This window comes from Microtus pennsylvanicus, chromosome 7 (genome assembly GCF_037038515.1).
Source record: "Microtus pennsylvanicus isolate mMicPen1 chromosome 7, mMicPen1.hap1, whole genome shotgun sequence".
Taxonomy (NCBI): domain Eukaryota; kingdom Metazoa; phylum Chordata; class Mammalia; order Rodentia; family Cricetidae; genus Microtus; species Microtus pennsylvanicus.
The window spans coordinates 110,645,428-110,665,827 of NC_134585.1; the positions used below are offsets into that span (position 1 = coordinate 110,645,428).

A 20,400-nucleotide genomic window follows, 5' to 3' on the forward strand; every position below is an offset into this window, starting at 1 on the left:
ACATCAGGCTTCTCACCACATCCCATTCCTCATGGGTATCAACTCTCTCTAAGAACCCCCCATCTTTTGTAAATTCGCTTTTCTGTAAAATGTTGGTTAAGGCTTTTAGCCTTTCAGGGAGCTTTTTGCAACTGTGGTCTAAAAAGTCATTAAAATCAAATGCAATGAAATGCTGAGAGCTGTTACTAGTTTTATAGATAACATGAGAGACAGTAGAGATAATAGTTTGAGTGAACAAGTCTTTGCAGACCCTTAAAACTCACAAAACTATAAACCAAGCTCACCCTATTTACATCTACAGCCCAATTATCATACAGACCCTGCCAACAGTAAAGGGAACACAAAATCAAGTAAAATTCCAATAAAAGAGACTCCTACCTGTTGCCAAAGAGAGTCCCCCAAAACCCACCAACACTGGGTGCAGACTCTAGAGTTTCTACTCCTCTGACTTTATCAGAGGGGTTGTTTCCATTGTCTCGGCTCCCGTCACCATTTACAGCTTTTCGTAATTTTCTAAAAAAAAATTTCAATAATTTCAGATTATTCAAGACCTTTTCTATTTATGCCCATAACATGCCTTCTGAAAATTATGCTAACAAACTATTTCCTGAAATCAAACATAGTTAGACTCATACACCAAGGACATATGACCATAGGGCATTTTATGATTTAAGGACAAAGCAGAGTCAAGATCAAAGTCCTGTGCTATCAATTTGTTCATCCACTGCAGAAATGGAATGTTGTCCAGACGGAATAGGAGAGAGTATCATACATGGTCGTGAGCTCTTCAAGCACCCGCCACACCAGCCAGACGACAGCATTGCTCTCCCTTGTACAGCTGTCTACCCATCTAGCACATTTAATCAGGAAACAACCAGCAACGGCACCTATCATTCCCGCTGACATTCTACGTTGTTAAATGATTTACATACATGACCCGATTCTACTGTAGACCCCGCCTATTAATCAATGAGACACAGCGCACTGATTGGTTTCTAAATTTATAGAGACCCTCTTTAAAAGCAAATGTTCTGAAAATAACATTAAAAAATAAATGTGTTGGAATTCACTGAACCAAATGTCAATGTCTCATTTATTAGTTGCCTAAGTAAAGAAATCTAGAAATAGTCTGAGGAGAGCAAACAACGTTTGGAAGCTAACACTGAACCCTCTCAGAGAACTTCAATACTCCAACCCCCGATAACACCACACAAGCAACAGAGTTGGTATCTAAACAAGTCAAAAAAGTGACTTGGGGTTGTTTGTTTTATTTTTGTTCTCATTATGTAAGTCAGGTTATCCTGGAACTCAGTACACAGTCCAGCCTGGTCTCAAACCTGACGCAATCCTGTCTACTTTCCAAGTGATAAGATATAGCATATACCATGAGGCCAAGTTTTAGTTACATACTTATGAAAGAGGTCAAAATGTTGTAGTGTTAACCCAATGTGCTGAAATCCTTAACTATAGTAAATTTTCACATTTTTTTTCTTTTTGATTTTTTGAGACAGGGTTTCTTTTTCTGTGTAGTGTTAGCTGTCCTAGAGCTCGCTAAGTAGACCAGGCTGGCCTTGAACTCATAGACATCCACCTGTCTCTGCCACTGAGTGCTGGGATTAAAGGTGTGCACCAACATATATTACCACCAGTCAAATTTTAAAGAGATTTAAATTTTCTCAGCCAGGCAGTGGTAGAGCCAACCTTTAATCCCAGCACTCGGGAAGCAGACACAGGCAGATCTCTAAGGTTAAGGACAGCCTGGTCTACAGACTGAGTTCTCATGCATCCAGGGCTACACTTGTCTTGAAAAACAAAAGAGAGAGAGAGAGAGAGAATGTTTCTCTCCCTTTTTCTTGCCTCTTCTCTTTTCAGAGGATGGTGCAGAGTGAACCCGGGCCTCACACATGTTCACACTAGGCAAGTGCCCTACACTGATATATCTATACCCCAGCCAGAGAATACTTTTCCAAAACTGAAAATAATGCCAATGCTGGTGGTGGTGGCTCACATCTTTAACCCCAGCACTCAGGAGACAGAGGGAGGCAGATCTCTTTGAGTTTGAAACCAGCCTGGTCCACAACAGCTAGTCCCAGGAAAAATTCCAAAGCTACAAAGAAACCCTGCCTCGAAAAAGAAATATTAAAAAAAAAAAAGTAGTAATTTCCTTTTGAACATACTGCACTGAGTGAGAAAGAGGTCATATGGAACCAAAAGGTTAATGAGGCTTCCTAGCACGAGGGGAAAGTGAAGCAGCACTCATGTGCAAGTCAAATACACAACCTCCCACCTTACCTTCTTCTCCTATTCCCATTGTTCCCGGACGGCCTGGCTATCTGAGTAGACACGATCTGACAGTGGACAGTTCCCATGAGGAGCATAAGGCACAGCGGTCCGAGCACTTCACTCACGTTCACAATAGGCATCATGAGATATAACACAATCGCTGTTACTGCAGAGGATTGAAAATGCACAGTACTAAAAAGCACACTCTTGTAATTAAGAATGCTGCTTCTACAAGCTGTCGTTTCTAAAAGGACTAATAAAAATAAATAATTTCCTAGATATCATGCACTTGGACATTAGCTGAGTAAAAATTAAAGTCACAGATTGCTGGGTAAGTAAAAAAAAAAAATAACCTACTGGAAGTATTCTGCAAACTGGTAGCATGATAAAGGGCTTCCACCACAGGATAACCAGATGCCACAGGCAGCAGGCAGTTTTAGGTGTTTTAAGATTTATTTTTACTTATGTGTAAGAGAGAGAGAGAGAGAGCGCATGTGTGTGTGATTGTGTGTGAATGTGTACCTGTGTCTGTGTCAGATGCTCTGAAGCTGGTGTTACAAGTGGCTGTGAGCTGCATGCACAACACGAGTGCTGGGAACCAAACTCGTGTCCTCTGCAAGAGCAGCAAGTGCTTTTAACTGTGAGTTCTCTCTCCAACCTCCAAGAAGACAGTTCTGAATTACTATTTGACTCAAAGAAAAAGTATTTCCCAAGGCCCAATGATATCTGGAAAGCAAGTACCAAAGCTGGGATTTGAACCCAGGAATTAACTACTGTGCTGTATTGCTTCTTTCCATTGCATATATGAGATAAATAAAAATGAGAAGTAGGGTAATATCAAAATTATCTACAGAACTTCCACTACAAACGATTTTACAGTTCTTCTAAACTTTAATGTATGGTAACTCTCCTGTTATTGAGAATTAGTTGCTGGTGTAGAAAAAGTTAGCACTAACCCAATGGATGAATAGCCTTGTTGGATGAATCTTCAACAAATTCTACCAAGGCTAAATTTCCAAGAGATGCCTAACTCCAACATGCTAACAGCAGAATATTCACTAACTGCATCCCTGCAGATTTGTGAATAGAGATAGATTCTCTATAAACTCTAGAAAGCAAGCACCATACATATACAAAACGGAATTTCATCCAGGCATCTTGAACTTTTTATTCTCTGTTACTTTAACTTCTACTCTTGAGATGTGTCTCATACTGCTTTGCTGTGGTATTGCTCAGGCCTGTTGTGTGTGGTTTTCACTCAGTTTACTGTGAGGCATTCTTCAGCATGCTCTTCAGCCACACCTCATACTTCCCCCCTATTCTTGCATCTTTACTTCTTTCTCTCATTCCTATCACCAACCTCTTTTTACTTTTTATTCATAGCTTTCCATAGATTTAACAATTCATCCCTGCATCTGGAGGGGAAAGAGGTCTTAACTAGAGGAGGTGAGAGAACACCTGAGATATGAACGAGGGAAAGGGGCTGAAAGGTTTGTGCAGTAGGGAGGTGAGAGAGAGATAGGAGAGAAGATGTGGTGAAAGTGATTTAACCAAAACAAAGTTTGCCGGTGCTCCAGTGGATGGCCCCAGACCTAGGCAATAAAGGCAGCAATGATTGGATTGGGTTCAGCAGGTTTTAAATAAGAAGAAAAAGACATAAAATTGGAAGAGGTAAGCACTGAAGGGGATCAAGGGGGAGTTGAATGGAGGGAGGGATATGATCAAACTATATAATATATGTGTATGGAATTCTCAAATAAATAAAAATGTTTTGTAACATATAATATATATGTGCAAGATTAATTATGTAAAATTTAATAAACACAACTATCTAATTAGTATTCAATAGGCTTTCATTTTTTATTTTAATAAGTTTATTCTTTTAACCAATTTAGACATTGTTTCCTACATAGAGGGCCCCCAAAATAAAGAAGAATACACAAGATAGCCAAAAAAGTAGGTTATAGCAATTTACTTCACATAAGAACAATATATCTCAGGCATAGGATTTTCATCAAATATCAACAAAAATTTTTTTTCATTTTTAATACATTGTAAAATTATATGTGCATATACCCACCAAAGAATTCTTTTATAATAAATTTCTTTCTGATTTTTTCCATTTTCTTTCGGTAGGGCTTTTATTTGGTTGGTTTGGGGGGGCAGTGCTTTTTGTGAAGGAGGAGGAGTTACAACAGTGTCTCACCATGTAACTATAGTTGGCTTGGAACCACGCTGGCTATGAACGAACTCACAGAGATCCACCTGCTCCTTCCTCCTGAGTGCTGGCATTAAAGGTGTAGGCCACCATGCCTGGCTAAATAATTTTTTAACATTTATTTATTTTATTATTTCATATGAATGAGTGTTTTGCCTACATGTTTTTGCCACATTATGCTTGCTGCCCACAGAGGTATGAACAGTTGGGTGCTAGGAACTGAACTAGCGCTCTTAACCACTGAGCCAAATCTCCATTCCTTCTTTCTGACTTATTAGCAGTAAATGTTTGGTTTATATACTTATTTTATATATCTATATATCCAGTGTGGTGACTATATTTACATCAACTTGAGGCAAGATAGCATCATCTGAAAGGAAGAAATCTTGATTAGGAAAATGCCCCATGAGATCCTGCTGTAGGGCATTTTCTTAGATATTGATGGAGGAGGGCCAGTCCATGGTGGGTGGTGGTGTCCCTGAGCTGTTGGTCCTGGGTTCTGTAAGAAAATAGGCTGAACAAGTCATGGAGAGCAAGCCAGTAAGCAGCGCTCCACAACCTCTGCACCAGCTCCTGCCTCCAAGTTCCTGCTATCAATTCCTGTCCTGATTTCCTTCAGTGATGGAACGGTGTGGATATGTAAGCTGAAAAATAAAGTCTTTATTCCCCAACTTGGTTTTGGTCATGGTCTTTCTTCAAAGAAATAAACAGTAACCCTAACTAAGACATCAGGCATAAAAATTTCTTAGGGAAAGGAATTCCAGTGAAAAGGCTGAAAGGCCTGCTTTAAAGACCCTAATGAAAGGGTGAGAGCACAGCACGCCTCTGCTGAGTACAGAAAAGCAATCACAGTTTACTCCATTCTCGAGTTACCTTGCATGAGGTAAAGCAGCAGCAACCAAACAAAGATTCTGAGAGAGGTAACCTGAATCCACCAACTGCTGAACAACGGAAAAAACACCACTCGAACAAGCCCCTTCCGAGTGAGGGATGTCCATGGAATCTCAGGCTTGGCTTTGGCAAATGTTGAGCCTTTAAGCAGTCAATAAACAAAAGATAACCATTATTAAAATGCGTAAGAAACACATATATGCACCATACTAATGCCCACTTGTCACCTTACATTAGAAATGGGGTGTGGGGTAAAAAGCAGCACATGACATGCTGGCAAGACTTCTGAGATGCTCTCACCTCAGGCGCAAGAACAGGTGCTCAAAACAAGTCAGGCTCACCTGAATGGCAAACAATACATTCTCCTAAATGACACAACAACAAATCTCCAAGGCATCTCCCTTTCACCATTACTAAAACTATGTTATTTACAACCACAAAATATTTAAGCAAAGGAACAAAGTGCAAAAACTTGAATGATAATGGAGAAATGTTACTCTTGAAAATAATTATGCCACAATATATAGAAGATACCTAAAACTATTCTATAGTACCAGAATGAAATAACATAGTAACACACTAGGTGAGGTGGACTTCCTTCCTGCAATTCCAGTACTTGGGAATTGAGCTTGAAGCTTAAAGACAGAGCAAGGACATAAAGTGGGGGAAAGGGGAGAGCTGAGGGAGGGAGGAAGAGAGGAAAGAGTGGGGTGGGGAAGAGTACTAGTCTGGTTTCTGTTGCTGTAATGAGCACTAACCAATAACAACTTAGGGATGGAAGGGCTTACTTCACCTTATCACTTGGGGAAGGAAGCTGGAGATTGGAACTAAAGCTCAGACCATAGAGGTGTGCTGCTTACTGGCCTGCTCCCTTGGCTCGCTCAGCCTGCCTTCTTACATACCCATGACCACCTGCCCAGGGGTGGCATCTCTCAAGTGAGCTGGCACTCCCATATCAATGAGTAATCAAAAAATACCCAAAGACATGTCCACAAGCCAATCTGATAGAGGGGTAATTCCTCAATTGAGGTTTCTTCTCAGGTAACTCTATTTTGTCAAGTTGGGAGAGGAAAGAAAAAGAATGAAAATACGTAGTATGTATAGAAAAATCAATTTTCAAACTCACCTCTGATTAAGTCAACATCAATCAAGTCTGGCTTTATGTGGCCCATTTTTTTTGGTTTGTTTTTGAAGCCCTATGATAAAACAAAACAAAAACAGAAATGAATTTTTAAAAAGTTCTTTTTAAGAGTAAAAGATAAACTGTTTTCTTTCTTTTGTTGAGGTGACTGCCAAGCCTATGGGAGCATCTGAGGGGCTGCCACTGTCCTACCTCCTATCTGAGCACTCTTCATTACTTGGGAAACTCGAGCTGTGTGCTATAATTACTTTCTATGTGTGCACATTATCATTGGTTTTTAATTTACCAAAGTACAGCTTACAGACTCAGGGCTTCATGGTAGAATAGTTAAGGCTGAACACCTCCTTTACAAAATCTCCATGTGTCAATACCAGAGGTAGTTTTCCTGGAGTCTCAAAGAATCCTCCAAAATTTTCCTTGTTTGGGAGTATAGGGTGGAAGATTCTGGGTGGGAGTTTGCAGATTAAGCTAAAGGGCTTTATTATCTTGGTTTTTAGTTAACTTCACCTCCCCTGAAGACTCTCCAATGCACTTTATCCAAGGAAACATCCCGAGCTTCCTATCTGAGGGCATCGCTGTGTATTAAGGTGTTGGGGGATGGAGATCTAATTTTTCTGCATACAAACTTTACCAATTCCTATTTTCAGGCCCAGAGCTCATCTTTGCCTCAGACAAAATCAACTGCATGCAAGGCACCAGATTCTCAGGAAGGTGTTGGGCAAGCTGGCTGTCCACTCAGCATTCTCCTCTGAGATCCAAATACTGCTGGAATTTATCATCTGCTAAAAGGTTCCTCTTAAATCCTATTTCTTAATATTGTGATGTATCCACTTGAGAAAAATCCCTTTATGTATCTACATTATGTAATTTAGCAAAAAACATTTTTTCAGAGAATGAAAGAAAAAACTTTCTGGGCCTTGGTCTTCTATCATTTCATATTAAAGTAGCTTAATCTGCAGATTTCTGTATGTTAATCCACTTATCTAAGATCAATATGAGAATTCTAGAGTCTTTGTTGCATCCTCAACTTTCGGATAGTTCTAAAATTAATCACTGTTGCCTCTAAGAGATGGCCTTTCCTATTTGGTTATGTTTTTAGAAGAAAAATTGAGAATCTGGAAGTCACAATAACCTTGCCATATAGTAAGTATACATTTATGAAATTATCTTTTGATTTTCTTCCAATCTTCTGGTTTGTCGAACTTGCTATTAATCTTTTAAAGAGATAAATTCTAGGTAGAATGATGGCTCAATGAAGGTGTTTGCCGCTTGAGTGTGAGGATCTGATTCAGATCTCTAGAACCTATGGAAAGCCAGATGCAGAACACACACACCTATATAAACCCATCACTCCTATGGTGAGGTGGGAGACAGAGACAGGAGAATCCCCTGGCATACATACACATGACTAACAAGAGACCTTGTCTCAAAGCGAAAATCAAGGACTGATACTTGAGGTTGTCCTTTGACCTTCACACATACAGTCTTCCAGGTAACCAGGCTTTAATTCCCACCATCCACAGGGCAGCTAACAACCATCCACAACTTTACTTCCAGGGAATCCAGCACTCCCCTGAACTTCCAAGGACAGTCACTGCATGTATGTGTCTTATAAGACATATATGCAGGCATAATACTCATACACAAAATAAAACTTTAAAAGACAAAGAGATGAATTTTAATTTCATGCTCAACTAAAACTTGCAGGAGCTACTTCTTAATCAAGTTTTAAAATCAGATATTTAATATCAAAGTTAGTGTAAAATATTATCACTAAGGCATAAGGACCTGAGTTTGAGTCTTAGTTCCACAAAAAAGCTAGGCAGGGCTGTGGGTGCTTTTAACCCCAGCATTTGGAGAGAGACAGAGTCCTGAGAGCCCAGCAGCCAGCCTACCTGGCTTATATAACAAGGTTCCAGCACAACGAGAGACCTTCACTCAAGCTGATAAGTCAGGGAAAGAGAGCAAGACATCTAAATTCCTGCTGGGGCCTCCTGAAGCACACACGAACACAACATACCCACACAGTCACATGCATGCACCACACACACCCCCACAAACACCCCCACAAAGTTAATTCAAAATCTTGAGGTTACAGTAATTTGCTATTTTTTTACTCAAGAGATAGAGGCAGTTATCTTTGGCTCTTTTTAACTAAATTGATGGAGTCCAACAATTTTAAGTGAACCCTACACTTCAATTCAACTACAAGCTGTAGATACCACATACAGAAAAATTCCTTAAGACCCTAAATTACAATAAAACTATACAGTAGTTTAAGAGAAAAAAACTCCAAAGTATATATAATATATATATGCATGTAGTACAAATATATGTGTGTATATATACATATGTGGATATATATGCTTGTCGTAAAACACTATTCAAAATCAGGAATTACAATTTAAAAATAAAAATATTACTATCTTATACTCTAATAGAAATAGACTTTGTAGTCATTCCACATATGGGAGCTTCAAGTCTTTGTTTTCTACATTCTTTACCTACTGTTAGAAAACAGGACTAGCATTAAGAAGTGAATTCTGTAACCCTCACTGACAGAAATATATTTAGTTGCTTAGGCAATAAATATTTAACATGCATCTTCCATCAGACATTTTACCTGTATAAATATAAAGTAAAAAGTGAGTCAGTGCAGGTCTGTCTTCAAAGAATGTATAGTAAGGCAATGTATAAGGGCGGTCTGTCAGGAATAAGCCCCTGAACTCCCCTATCTATCATTTTTCTTTCCTAAGGAGAAAGAAGTCATTAATAAATTCATGACCACTGCTCTTAAGGGAAATAAACAACACATGGGGCACTGCGGCTCACACTTGAAATCCCAGCACTTAGGAGGCTAACACAGGAGGATAACCATGAGTTTGAGACTTGCCTCAAAACAAAATAAGTTTCCAGTTACCACATACTTTAATGCATGTTGAACAGATCTATATACAATGTAAGAGGAACATATGTCAGACACTTTACGAACACTTAAACTAGCTCTTCCGTGACTCTGAAAACCTCCCAGAGATGGAAACTAAGTCACTCTCGGTCTTTATCATTATACATCCTTTATCCTGCTACATGGAACCAAATGCATCCCACAACAAAAGGAGTTTTTGTTGAAAATCAAACAATGTGGCTTAACCTTGAAAGCTTTAATGAGTAAACCCTGGGAACTGTAAGTGATTTCCTCGTTAGCTACACAGTCTCTATCCTAGCAGGTGGGAAAGGGGACACTCCTGCACCTGCTGCCTATGTGGCAGCCTAGACTTCTGCAGAGTCCCTAACATAGAAAGCTCCTAAAAAAAACTGTGATACTGTATCACAAGTTTGGAAACACCTTACAAAAACCCTGGGCAGGTTACTGCAATTGTGACAAAACCCCTGACATGTCTCCTTAAGGAAGGACAAAACACTGTACTGGACGTAAGTGCTGCAACATCAGTGGGCTCTGTGTAACTGTGAATAAAAACAGTAAGTGAAGCCTGTAATTCCTATTTCCCACTGTGATGAATTTTCATTTTATTGCCACTAAAAGAATAAATCTACTATAAAGTCAGGCACAACAGGGGAAGTAACCTTTGACTTCCTGGGACAGGCTGAGCACACTGCAGCTGTAATCTGAGATGCTCCCCATGCTCGCCTGCTACAATATTTAGGGAGGCTGTGGAAACTAGGTGGCGCCTCATTGTAGCAAGTCTCTAGTGATGTGCCATTGAAGGGTATACCTAATCCCAACTTTCTTCCTGACTCTCTCTGCTTCCTGACCACAAGGCGTGCCCTCTCCTCCTCATATTCCTGTTTCCATGATGTTGGACCTTACACGGAGCCCAGAAAGTGGAGCCAAAGAATCATGAGCAAAATAAATCATTCCTTTTTGTTGCTTTATCAGAAATTATGTTAAAGAGATGAGAAAATAACAACAGAGGGCATGTTGTCAACAACCTAAAGCAACGACATAGCAAATACAGCACTGTAAGGGCGTGTGACATACACCTAACTCACATTTAAGAAGTGGGGCGAAAGTCAGTGAAAGATTTCCCATGAAAACTAATACCTGGGACTCAAACTCAGAACTTCGGGCTAGGTGACAGGAGCCTTTATCTGCTAAGTCACCTTACTGACCCCACTTCTCTCATATTGCTAAGAGATCTGGTAGCAACTTTTTCTTCTAATTTTTCGACTAAATTTATTCTGAGAATTTTTTTTCTTGCTCTTTTATGTGTGTGAGCAGGTGCTCTATCACTAAGTAACATACAACCCTACCCCACATTTTCCTCTATAACATCTTTTTTACCTTTTGGTTATTTTTTAAAGACTCTTTAAAGTTGGTAGCTAAGACTTTATAAGTTGTTTTAACAAGTGTTCTACTTTTACAATGGAATGGTGGATATGATAGGTGAATCTTCTCCGTAAGGGTGATAGGTAAACATGTTTTGACAGATATATATGTGCAGATGGGCCCTAATTTAAGACTGTTCACTTTCAGTACTGTAATCTTTATAACGGCAGGAAACAATAAGTCCTCCACAGAAGCCATACTTCAAATGTGCATTTTCATCTCTTCACAGGCTAACAACATGCAGAACAATGCTATCTTGTGACGGGGGTAGTAACAGCTTCCAGTCACCATAACATTACCAGAGTAAACAGCCCACCACCCTCCTGTGGACAGCATTGCTAAGCTTGGCACCCAGGTTAGATGTATTAACCTCTGATGGTATTTTTGGTTTATGATAGGTCTGGCCAGAGATATTATATTCATTGTGGAATGAATTGACTATTCATTATTAGGTCATACAGTTACCATTTTGTGAGACAAACACTTATACCCACTCTTAGAATTTCTCAAGAATATATGAACTATAATCAGCATGTCATATGACACATCTCTTGAACAAACTTAATCCAGTCTTGTTTTTTATAAACAATCTAATTACTTAAATATATTCATTACTATTTTTCCCATTTGTTTAGTTAGTTTGGGTCAAGGTCTTGGTTTGTAGACTAAACTGGCTTCAAACTTGCAACCCTTCTGCCTCAGCTTCCCTCCCAAGTACTGCTAATAGTCATGTACCATCAAACCATCTTAATTCTTAAAAGAATGCTTTTACTCCTTCTGTGCTCCTTTCTCTCCCTTTGTTTCTAAGTTTCAAATATTTTATGAACTTTACCATTATTATTTATACACAGAGGCATAGATTTACACTAACATGCTAAATCCAAGTCAGAACACTGAATATGGCCTTCTGAACAGTAGACCGCACTGCAGAAGGGCCAGCAACCATTTCACTCTTCGGTATCTTGACATCTTTGCTCTTCAGTTAGTTTCTGCAGAAACTGCACCTTCCTCTTTAGCAGCTCATTTGATCCTAGTATTAAGCGTCACACAACCCACATTTGTTTCTGGTAGAGAGCACAGAACTGTTTCAGCCTACCAGAGAGCAAGCTTCAATCTGTCTGCTATGAGAGGCATACAGTAATTATATGGAATAAGGTGGGCAGGTCTGTTACTGCCACCACGCATATGCTTCCCAAGTCTTGTCTTCAGTACTCCACACTGACCTCATGAACCTAGTTAAGTCTTTCAGAAACTGAACACAGAGCTTTTTCTGGTTTCTTACTGACTTTCTCTGCTCAGGTATTCAGATGATTATGTGTTCTTCACTTCCCATCTACTTCCCAACTTTGAAACTGCACTGACAGCTCTCATCTATTGTAGCCTCCTCTGCTCTTCTCCGAGTTGAGCCCCTTTTCTTACTGCTATAACTGTAGACATTCAGGACAAGACTCGGCTCGTCTTTAATGAGAGGTTCATCACCCCCTTCAGTACTAAGAATAAAGCACAACAAACACAGCCAAATTAGCCTGTGAACTTCGCTAGCCTTTCTTTTCTAGAGATGAAGTTATGTCACTTTCAAGTAGTAGTTTTTATTCTTTTTAATATCAGCTAGAAAAAAATTTTCAAAACAAAGAAAATATTCATTAGAATGCTTTGTTCATCTTCACAAACAGCATGTTAAGTAGCAGTAACAGGAAATATTCTTGGTTAGTCTTATTTTCAAAGAATAAATTGATCTTTATCACAAAAATAATAGCAGACATACTTAATATAGTCTCTCAATTATGATATTGGAGCTCTGACGAACTCCTGCTGGTTAATGTCTTTTACAGAAACTCCAGGCATCATACCACCTGCAAGGCGCTAGCCAGGGGAAAGGGGATGTCAGGGTTTCCTGGGCACACAAGTTGAGCTTCTAGTTCAATTTCTTATAATTAAATCTATAATCAAATTTTGTTATACGAAAAAAAGAATTAAAGATCATGTTTACAGTTTATACCCACTGTTTCAGCACCTCTTACTGAAAAGGCCATCATTTCAATTGGATTTTCATACTGTCTCTTAGTCAGCTTCAGCTATCCCCTTGACACAGCCTAGAGTCATCTGAGGAAGTCTCAATTGAGAGATCAGCCAGGCATCTGCGGCCCTGTTTTAATTGATGACACTAATGCGGGAGGGTCCAGCCTACTGCAGGCTGCACTATGCTGAGGCACGCGGACCTGGAGCTTTTTAAGAAAATTAGGTGTGCATGGGCCTGTGAGCAAGCCAATAACCAGAAAACAGTGTTCCTCGCAGCTCCTGCCGTGTGCTCCCACCTGACTTTCCTCAGCAATGATCTGGAAGTATAAGCCAAATAAACTTTTTTCTTCTCATGTTGTTTCTGGTCAGTGTTTTTTTTTAAACAAAACAAAACAAACTAGGATGGGCATCTTTGTTAAAAATCAAATTTATAGCAAAACATAGTTAACTCATGTCTGTCCCATCACTGACGAGACTGAAACAGGAGGATTTTGAATTTGAAGGCAGCTGAAACTAGTACCTAGAGAGCCCCATACCTGCCTGTGTTATATAATAAGACTCTCAAAAGATGAAAATCCTTCTAAAATGTGGTAAGGAGGGGCTGCTCTTGTAGAGGACCCAGTTTCCAGCACCCACACATGGCCTACAATCATCTGTAACTCCAGTTCCAAGGAATGCAATGTCTTCTGACCTCCATGGGCACCAGGCACACATGTAGTACACATACATACATGTGGGCAAAATACCCATGCACATAAAGTAAAAAAGAAATCTAAGAAAACATTTTAGTTAAACAAAGAGATAAGGATTTATTTCTAAATTTTTTTCTATTCCATCAATTTGTAAATCATACAAATACAATATTATCTAATTATTTTGTTTACTACAGTTATGTACTGAATTTTACGATCAAATTATATAAGTCTTCCAATGATAACTTTTTAAAATTTATTTTTAATATTCCATACTTTGCAATCATACCAATTTCAGAGCTAGCTTATTAGTTCCTAACCACCACCACCACCCCCCAAAAAAACCTGGCTGGAATCCTGAAGGCATATTATTAAATATACTGAGCGACAGATGACATTTAAATAACACTGAATCTTCTAGATCATGAACGAGGTATGTTGCAGTCTAACGTCTCAGAAACATGGTGTAGTTTTAGCATGCAAGTCTTAGACTTTCTATGCAAAAGCCATGCCTAAGAATTGTTTTTATCTTTTATACTATACTCATTAGAATTCTTTTTTTAAGATTTACTTATTTCTGTGCATGTGAGTGAGTGTATACCCTTGTTTGCAAACCTGTAGGCCAGAAAACAGCATGAGATCCCTCAGAGCTGGAGTTAAAGACGCTGTTCACTGGACTGGTCGTGTGAGTGGTATAAATCCTAACTCTGGGTCTTCCTGAGTGCACAAAAAGCACACTTAACTGCTGAGTCATCTCTCCAGCTCACCTCCTTTGGTTTTTCTGATACAGGATCCTATTGTCTTCAGCCCAAGCTGGCCTTGAACGCATAGAAATCCTCCTGCCTTTGCCTCTCAAATGCTGGGATACTTTCTTAATTTTACTTGGAGATTATCATAGCTAATACATAGAAACACGTGATTTTTACATACTGACCTTATATCCAAAGACCTTGCCAAACTTACCTGTTAGTAATTTTTTTGTAGGCTCCTAGAATTTTCTAACTATGTGATTAGGTTAACATGAATAAAGACAATTTCCATTTCTTTCCTATCTTGCTGCCTTTCCATTCCTAATTTGCTTTATAGCACAGGCTAAGATTCATGATTATATAAAATTAGGGATATCGGGTATTCTTATTTGTTTTTTTTTCCTTGACTATGGGGAAATCAGTTTTTTTACCATTAAGGGTGACATTTGCTGTAGGCTTTTTTTCTAGCCTTTAATAACTTAAGGGACCTACCTTCAACTCTTACTTCATCATTATAAATTTGACAAATACATACAATTTTGTCAAGTGCTTTTACTACGTCTACTGAGAAGATCATATGGTTTAGGTCTTTATTCCATTAATCACAATAATTTATTTTCAAATATTAAAAACCAATGTTGCAAGGAAGTGTAGTGGTGTACACTTTTAATCACAGAACCTAGGAGGCAAAGGCAGGAGGATTAATGCAAATGCAAAGCCAGGCTGGTCAAATCACTTAATTCCAGGCCAGCCGGGGTTACAGTAAGTCCTTGTCTAAAAAAGTACATTTCTACACAAACTGTATTCAATCACAGTAGATAAGCCATTTTGTATATTGCTAAATTCATGGTGTTAATATTCTGTTAAGCATTTTCACTCTATGTTCACAACTTGTTTTTTCAATGCCTTTAACTAGTTTTGATGCCAAGGTAATCCTAGCACCTGGGAGGCAAAGGCAGGAAGACTGGCATGCATTAGACACCAGCCTGCACTACCTGTGATACACAGCAACACCGCATCCCACAGTCATACCACACACAATCTTTCTATTCTCCTCAAAACAGTAGTTCTGAGTAAAACTCATTTATGGGTTTCCACTCCATTTACATGCTTTCCCTGCAGCCACACTGGGATGCCTGCTTGCTCCGTATGTCATTTACAGATGGTTGTGAGCCACCATGTGGGTGCTAGGAACCGAACCCAGATCCTCTGAAGTGCAGCCAAGTGCTATTAACCACTGAGCCATCTCTCCAGTACCTATTTAAAATTTTTAACTATACTTTTATAAATGCACTTTAAAAAAATTTTAACATTTTGCCAGGTGGTGGTGGCTCACTTTTAATCCCAGCACTCCGGAGGCAGAGGTAGGCAGTTCTCTGTGAGTTCGAGGCCAGCCTGGTCTACAAGAGCTGGTTCCAGTACAGATAGGATTGTTACACAGAGAAAACATGTCTTGAAAAGAAAATTTTTAACAATTTTATTTTTATGCATGAGTGTCTTGACTGCAAGTATGAATGTACGCACATACATACAAAACCGACCCAGGCCAAAGCGGGTACCAGAGCCCCTGGGACTGGAGTTACAGACAGTTGTGAGCTGCCATGTGGTGCAGGAAATTCAACAGGGTCCTCTGGAAGGCCAGCCAGTGCTCTTAACTGATTAGCATCTCTCCAGCCCCATAAATGGAGTTTAGAATAGGAAAGTAATGCTGTGATCCGATACTGACTTTGTGTTTTCATTTTAAACTTTTCCTTTATTTTTAGTTTAGCTTTGTTAGTCTAATCTAACTAAACATCTTTTTTGGAAAAACAAAACAAAACAAGCCTTAGTTTTTTTTCACACTATCCATGAAACCCATGAAGGCAGGAACCGCTTATCTTTTTCAGGACATTTTAAAAAAAATTTAAGATTTTTCTTTCCCTCCTACAATGTTTTGACCATCCTCTTTCCTCTCCTCCAGCTCTCCCCAGATCCTATCCCACCCACCAAAAAGACACACACAAAGCAAATGGGAGTCTGTTTTAAAAGCTGGCCAGCTATTCCTGTGCTTGAAGCCTGCCCTGCAATTTCCAATATTCTTCACACCTGCTATATGTGTTACACATTAGTTACGACACTGCGCACACGTGTTTCCCCCCCCCCCCACGGAGCTCTGATAGGGTGCCCTAAAAGGTATACGGTATGATGCATGGAAACAAGTTATGAAAATCTAAATTGGCTTGGGAGGGATTTCTTATTCTGCAGCCGGAGGTAAAATCCTTTTAAGGTTCAAGAAAACAAAACCCAGACAAAACCACATAGACATGTTAAGCATCACAAGGTAAGAGATCACTAAACAATACCTAACTTCCCAGTCCAGCCATTTCTATTACACTACTGATATGGCTTAGCAGCTCACAGAAGAATAACTAGACAAGATTTAGACAGTTACAAATGGAATGTGGGGATTCATCTGAACCCCATCTTCCATTAATATAAGGAAGAGCTGTAGGAAATCCAAATAGCTCAAACAAGTTTTTAAGGTGATTAACTTATAAAGGAAGGTACCCTGAGTAATGGGTAAATACAGACCACCAAAGATATTTAGAGGTCTAGTCGGATCAGTGTAACTTAGGTAAGTAGAACACTATCAGTTGTACTTACCCATGTTTTCAACATGCTGATAAAAGTCTGCAACAGAACTTTTCAAAAGAGTACCAAACCAAGAATGTACTGGCATTTGTTAACATTTTCCAAGGGAGTGAGACCCTAAATCAAGATTTACATTCCTTTCTTTGGGCTTTTCTTCAAGAAAATCAAATTACAAATAGCTGCCCAGCAACCACGCAACGGCTAATCTGCACCAACACCACTATTTCTCACTCCCATCTGGTGAGTGTAACCCTCCCCTCCACGATTACAAATTAACCAGCCAGCATTCTGAGTTCCACAGCAGCTCTAGCGGGAAGAGACTGAAAGCTGTGCGCAGTTCTTGAAGGCTCACCTCTAAACCACTGATTGAAAACTGGGGCTGGACGCTAGGTATAGGCCAAACAGGAATTTGATTTGGTTTGCACAGTTAGGATGATTAGGAGGAGGAGGAGGAAGATGGAGAAAAAGAGGAAGAGAGGAAGAGGACTACTACCCTCTTAAAAAAATGTGGATATTTCTTTGTTAAAAATATGTTTTCCAGCTTCTCTCGAATAAACGTCTGGCAATACTGGATCTAAACTGTAATATGGTAAAAGCTGACCAGAGATAAGAAACCATATTCCCATTTACCTAGGACATTTGCTGTGGAGGCCACATATCAGCTGCCCTTTATCATTTTCCATGCATACTTGGTGGATGAGTGCATATTCTTTAAAAAGTATGATCCACTCTTCTCTTTACAGCAGTAACAAAGCCAGAATCAAAGAAATCAATTTACCTTAATCTGAGTCTGTTCGATTGACTTTTCCCATATCTGCTGATCATATGCTCCAATCTGAAATAAGGAGCAGGCTATTTACATGGTGCAAAGGCAATCTTTGTATCTAAGTCAAACCTCAGAGTCATGACTCTATTAAATATGTTTCCCACATAGCAAATTCATACTTCCAAGGGCTGTTTCCAAAAACCAAAAACAAAAAAACAAAACAAAGGACAGGATCTGCAAAGTAAAAAGGCAACACCCCAAATATCTTAAAGCTCATCTAGAAGACATCCCCACTCCTAAAGGAAGATATCAATAGGAATATCAGAGAGGAGTAAGATGTAGGGACAGCTCAATCAGACGACAGTAGCAATCTGAGCCATGCACATAAGAATTTCATTTTTGTCTTTATAAAAATAATTTTAAGTTTGATAATTTGCAAAGCAAAGCACTGCATGGTAGTTTGTGTACGCAGCCTGCAGAAAGGTGGCTTACAGCTCATATCCTGGAACCTGAAACTAGGTTTTTAATGACTTTGCACATCAATTTTGTTCAGCATGTTGAGATATTATGTAAGAATATGTGACATTACCAAACTTAAGGAAAGTAACTCTATTCTTTACGGGAGTTTTTCTGCAGAAGTATGGTTTTCAAATAAAATTACTGCTGTTACCTTCTTCTGATACCACGATATGGCATCTCTCTCATTTGAGGCCATCTGTGTCTCCAGCCAGAGAGTACGATTTCACTGAAAACGAAGGAAATGTGTCAGTGAGTCCAGTTGTTGAAGGTTATTGTACCGTTTTGGGTATGGCTTAAAAGCCGTTCCTCTCAGCCTCTCCATGAGCTGCTCTTTCTCTGCCTGTCTGCCGGGAAGAAAAAGAAGAGGAGGGGGTGGGGGGAATGGGCGCAGAGGCGACCGAGAAGCCTCTGCCCCCTCCGGTGCAAGTGTGGACGCGGGGACGGCAAGTACCCGAGCCGCCCCCCCCCCCGCCGCGCCCTCCGCCTTCCCGCACCGGCTCACCTGGTGCCCGCTGCCCGGCAGGCTGCCGGCCGGGCCCCCGCTCCTCAGTGACCCCGGCCGGGCCGGGAGGCCGGGGGCGAGGCGGCGGGCCCGGCAGGCCGCATCTTCCCCCAGAGGCCCGGACACCGGCGGGGCCGTCACCATGGAGACCGCGGCGGCCAGCCCAGCCCGAGGCAGCCGGCAGCCCAGCACTCCGAGGCGCGCAGCCTGCAGCCACAGACGCCCGACCTAGGTGGCCGCCGAACGGGCCATGGGAGAAACCAGGAAGCGACTGGAAAATGAGGGGAAGGGAAAGGGAAGGGTGTCCTCTCCAGCCGCTTCGGCACCGCAAGGGCTGGAAGCCAGCAGCCAGCCCCGGACCGGAGCAGCGGCGCGCGTCGTCCGCCAGGGACTGCGGCTAGACGAGCTCCGGGTGCCAGCAGCCGCTTCCGCCTTCCGGCTCCGCCCCCGGCCGCCTTCCCGCCGCTTAGGCGGCTCTGAGGTGGAGGCCGCCGGCCGCGCCGCCAGTAACCCTAGACGCTTAACGGAAAATCACCTCAGAAACGGCCCTCCCAGCACCCATCGATCCCCGGGAGGCTGGTCCGATATCCCAGAGGCTCCTGTGCGGGTCTGTAGCGTTTAGCGTGGTGTCTACTTCATGTCTGTGTCCCCGGGGTGGACGAAGTCAGAAACGGGGGTGGGGAGGGGTCCCGAGTCCTCCGAGCCCTCCGCACGGCTGCTCCGTTCTTGCTGATGGGTAAATGTTTGTGCCTTGACGCGGCCTAGAACGCGGACGTCGGGTTGGGGCTCAGCGAGTCCCTCCCTCGGCTCTCAGCCGCTCTGGGACTTGGGCTTTGGCTTTCTGGTGCCCACACAAGCCTAGGGGAGAATGAAAGCACAGGACTCGAACAGCCCTGGGACAGTCCCCAAATCGGAGAAAATGGCTGTAGAGGCTGCTTTTAGTGTTTGAAGCAGGTCACGAGAAAGGGCAGTTGCACTCTGATGTGAATATCGGGGTTTCTAAGCAGCGCTCCTCTTTTCTGTACCTTTTGTGCACCATTAATGGCTTATTCCCGAGGGCCACTGTCTTCAACTCACTTCAGTCTGTATCCTTTCTTGCCAGGGGCACAAAGCATTTAGGTGCGGTGAGACTAATAACATAACAGCTATCACTTGAGACCCCCACTTCAGTCAGTATCCTTTCTTGCCAGGGGCACAAAGCATTTAGGCGCGGTAAGGCTAATAACAGATAACAGCTATCACTTGAGACTGATAAGAGGGAGCCGCCAACCTATAGGCATTCTTATAAACCATTAAAACAGTTTTGAGGGCTGGAGAGATGGCTCAGCGGTTAAGAGCACTGACTCTTCTTCCAGAGGTCCTGAGTTCAATTTCCAGCAACCACATGGTGGCTCACAGCCATCTGTGATGAGATCTGGTGCCCTCTTCTGGGGTGCAGGGACACATGCAGGCAGAATACTGTATATGCAATAAATAAATAATCTTTAAAAAAAAAAAACAGTTTCGAATGAAAGTTTTCCATAATGCAAACCTACTAAAAAGTAACACCCCTAGTAATAATTTTTAAAAATTACTTCACCATTGGCAGTGCTCTCCAGTTTTTACCCCCTGTTAAGGGATAAACTAAAAGCTGCTAAGCCT

The 20,400-nt window shown here is 41.1% G+C and overlaps 1 protein-coding gene across 5 annotated transcripts in view; it reads right to left on the minus strand.

Annotated features, from left to right (window-relative positions):
• The window catches only part of Phtf1 (putative homeodomain transcription factor 1), a 38,752-nt gene extending 19,856 nt beyond the window's left edge, over window positions 1-18,896 (minus strand). For 2 of the 5 annotated variants that reach the window (XM_075981727.1, XM_075981731.1), the window contains exons 1-7: window positions 18,760-18,896; window positions 18,409-18,483; window positions 17,751-17,807; window positions 6,519-6,588; window positions 5,375-5,533; window positions 2,293-2,449; window positions 379-513 (exon numbers count right to left, since the gene is read on the minus strand). In XM_075981727.1, the coding sequence (XP_075837842.1) occupies window positions 379-513; window positions 2,293-2,449; window positions 5,375-5,533; window positions 6,519-6,588; window positions 17,751-17,807; window positions 18,409-18,453 (623 nt within the window). In that variant the 5' untranslated portion in view covers window positions 18,454-18,483; window positions 18,760-18,896. Of the gene's footprint in view, window positions 1-378; window positions 514-2,292; window positions 2,450-5,374; window positions 5,534-6,518; window positions 6,589-17,750; window positions 17,808-18,408; window positions 18,602-18,759 lie in introns of those variants that run through there. The other 3 variants (XM_075981729.1, XM_075981728.1, XM_075981730.1) reach the window with 3 other exon arrangements.
• Window positions 18,897-20,400: the final 1,504 nt, after the last annotated feature.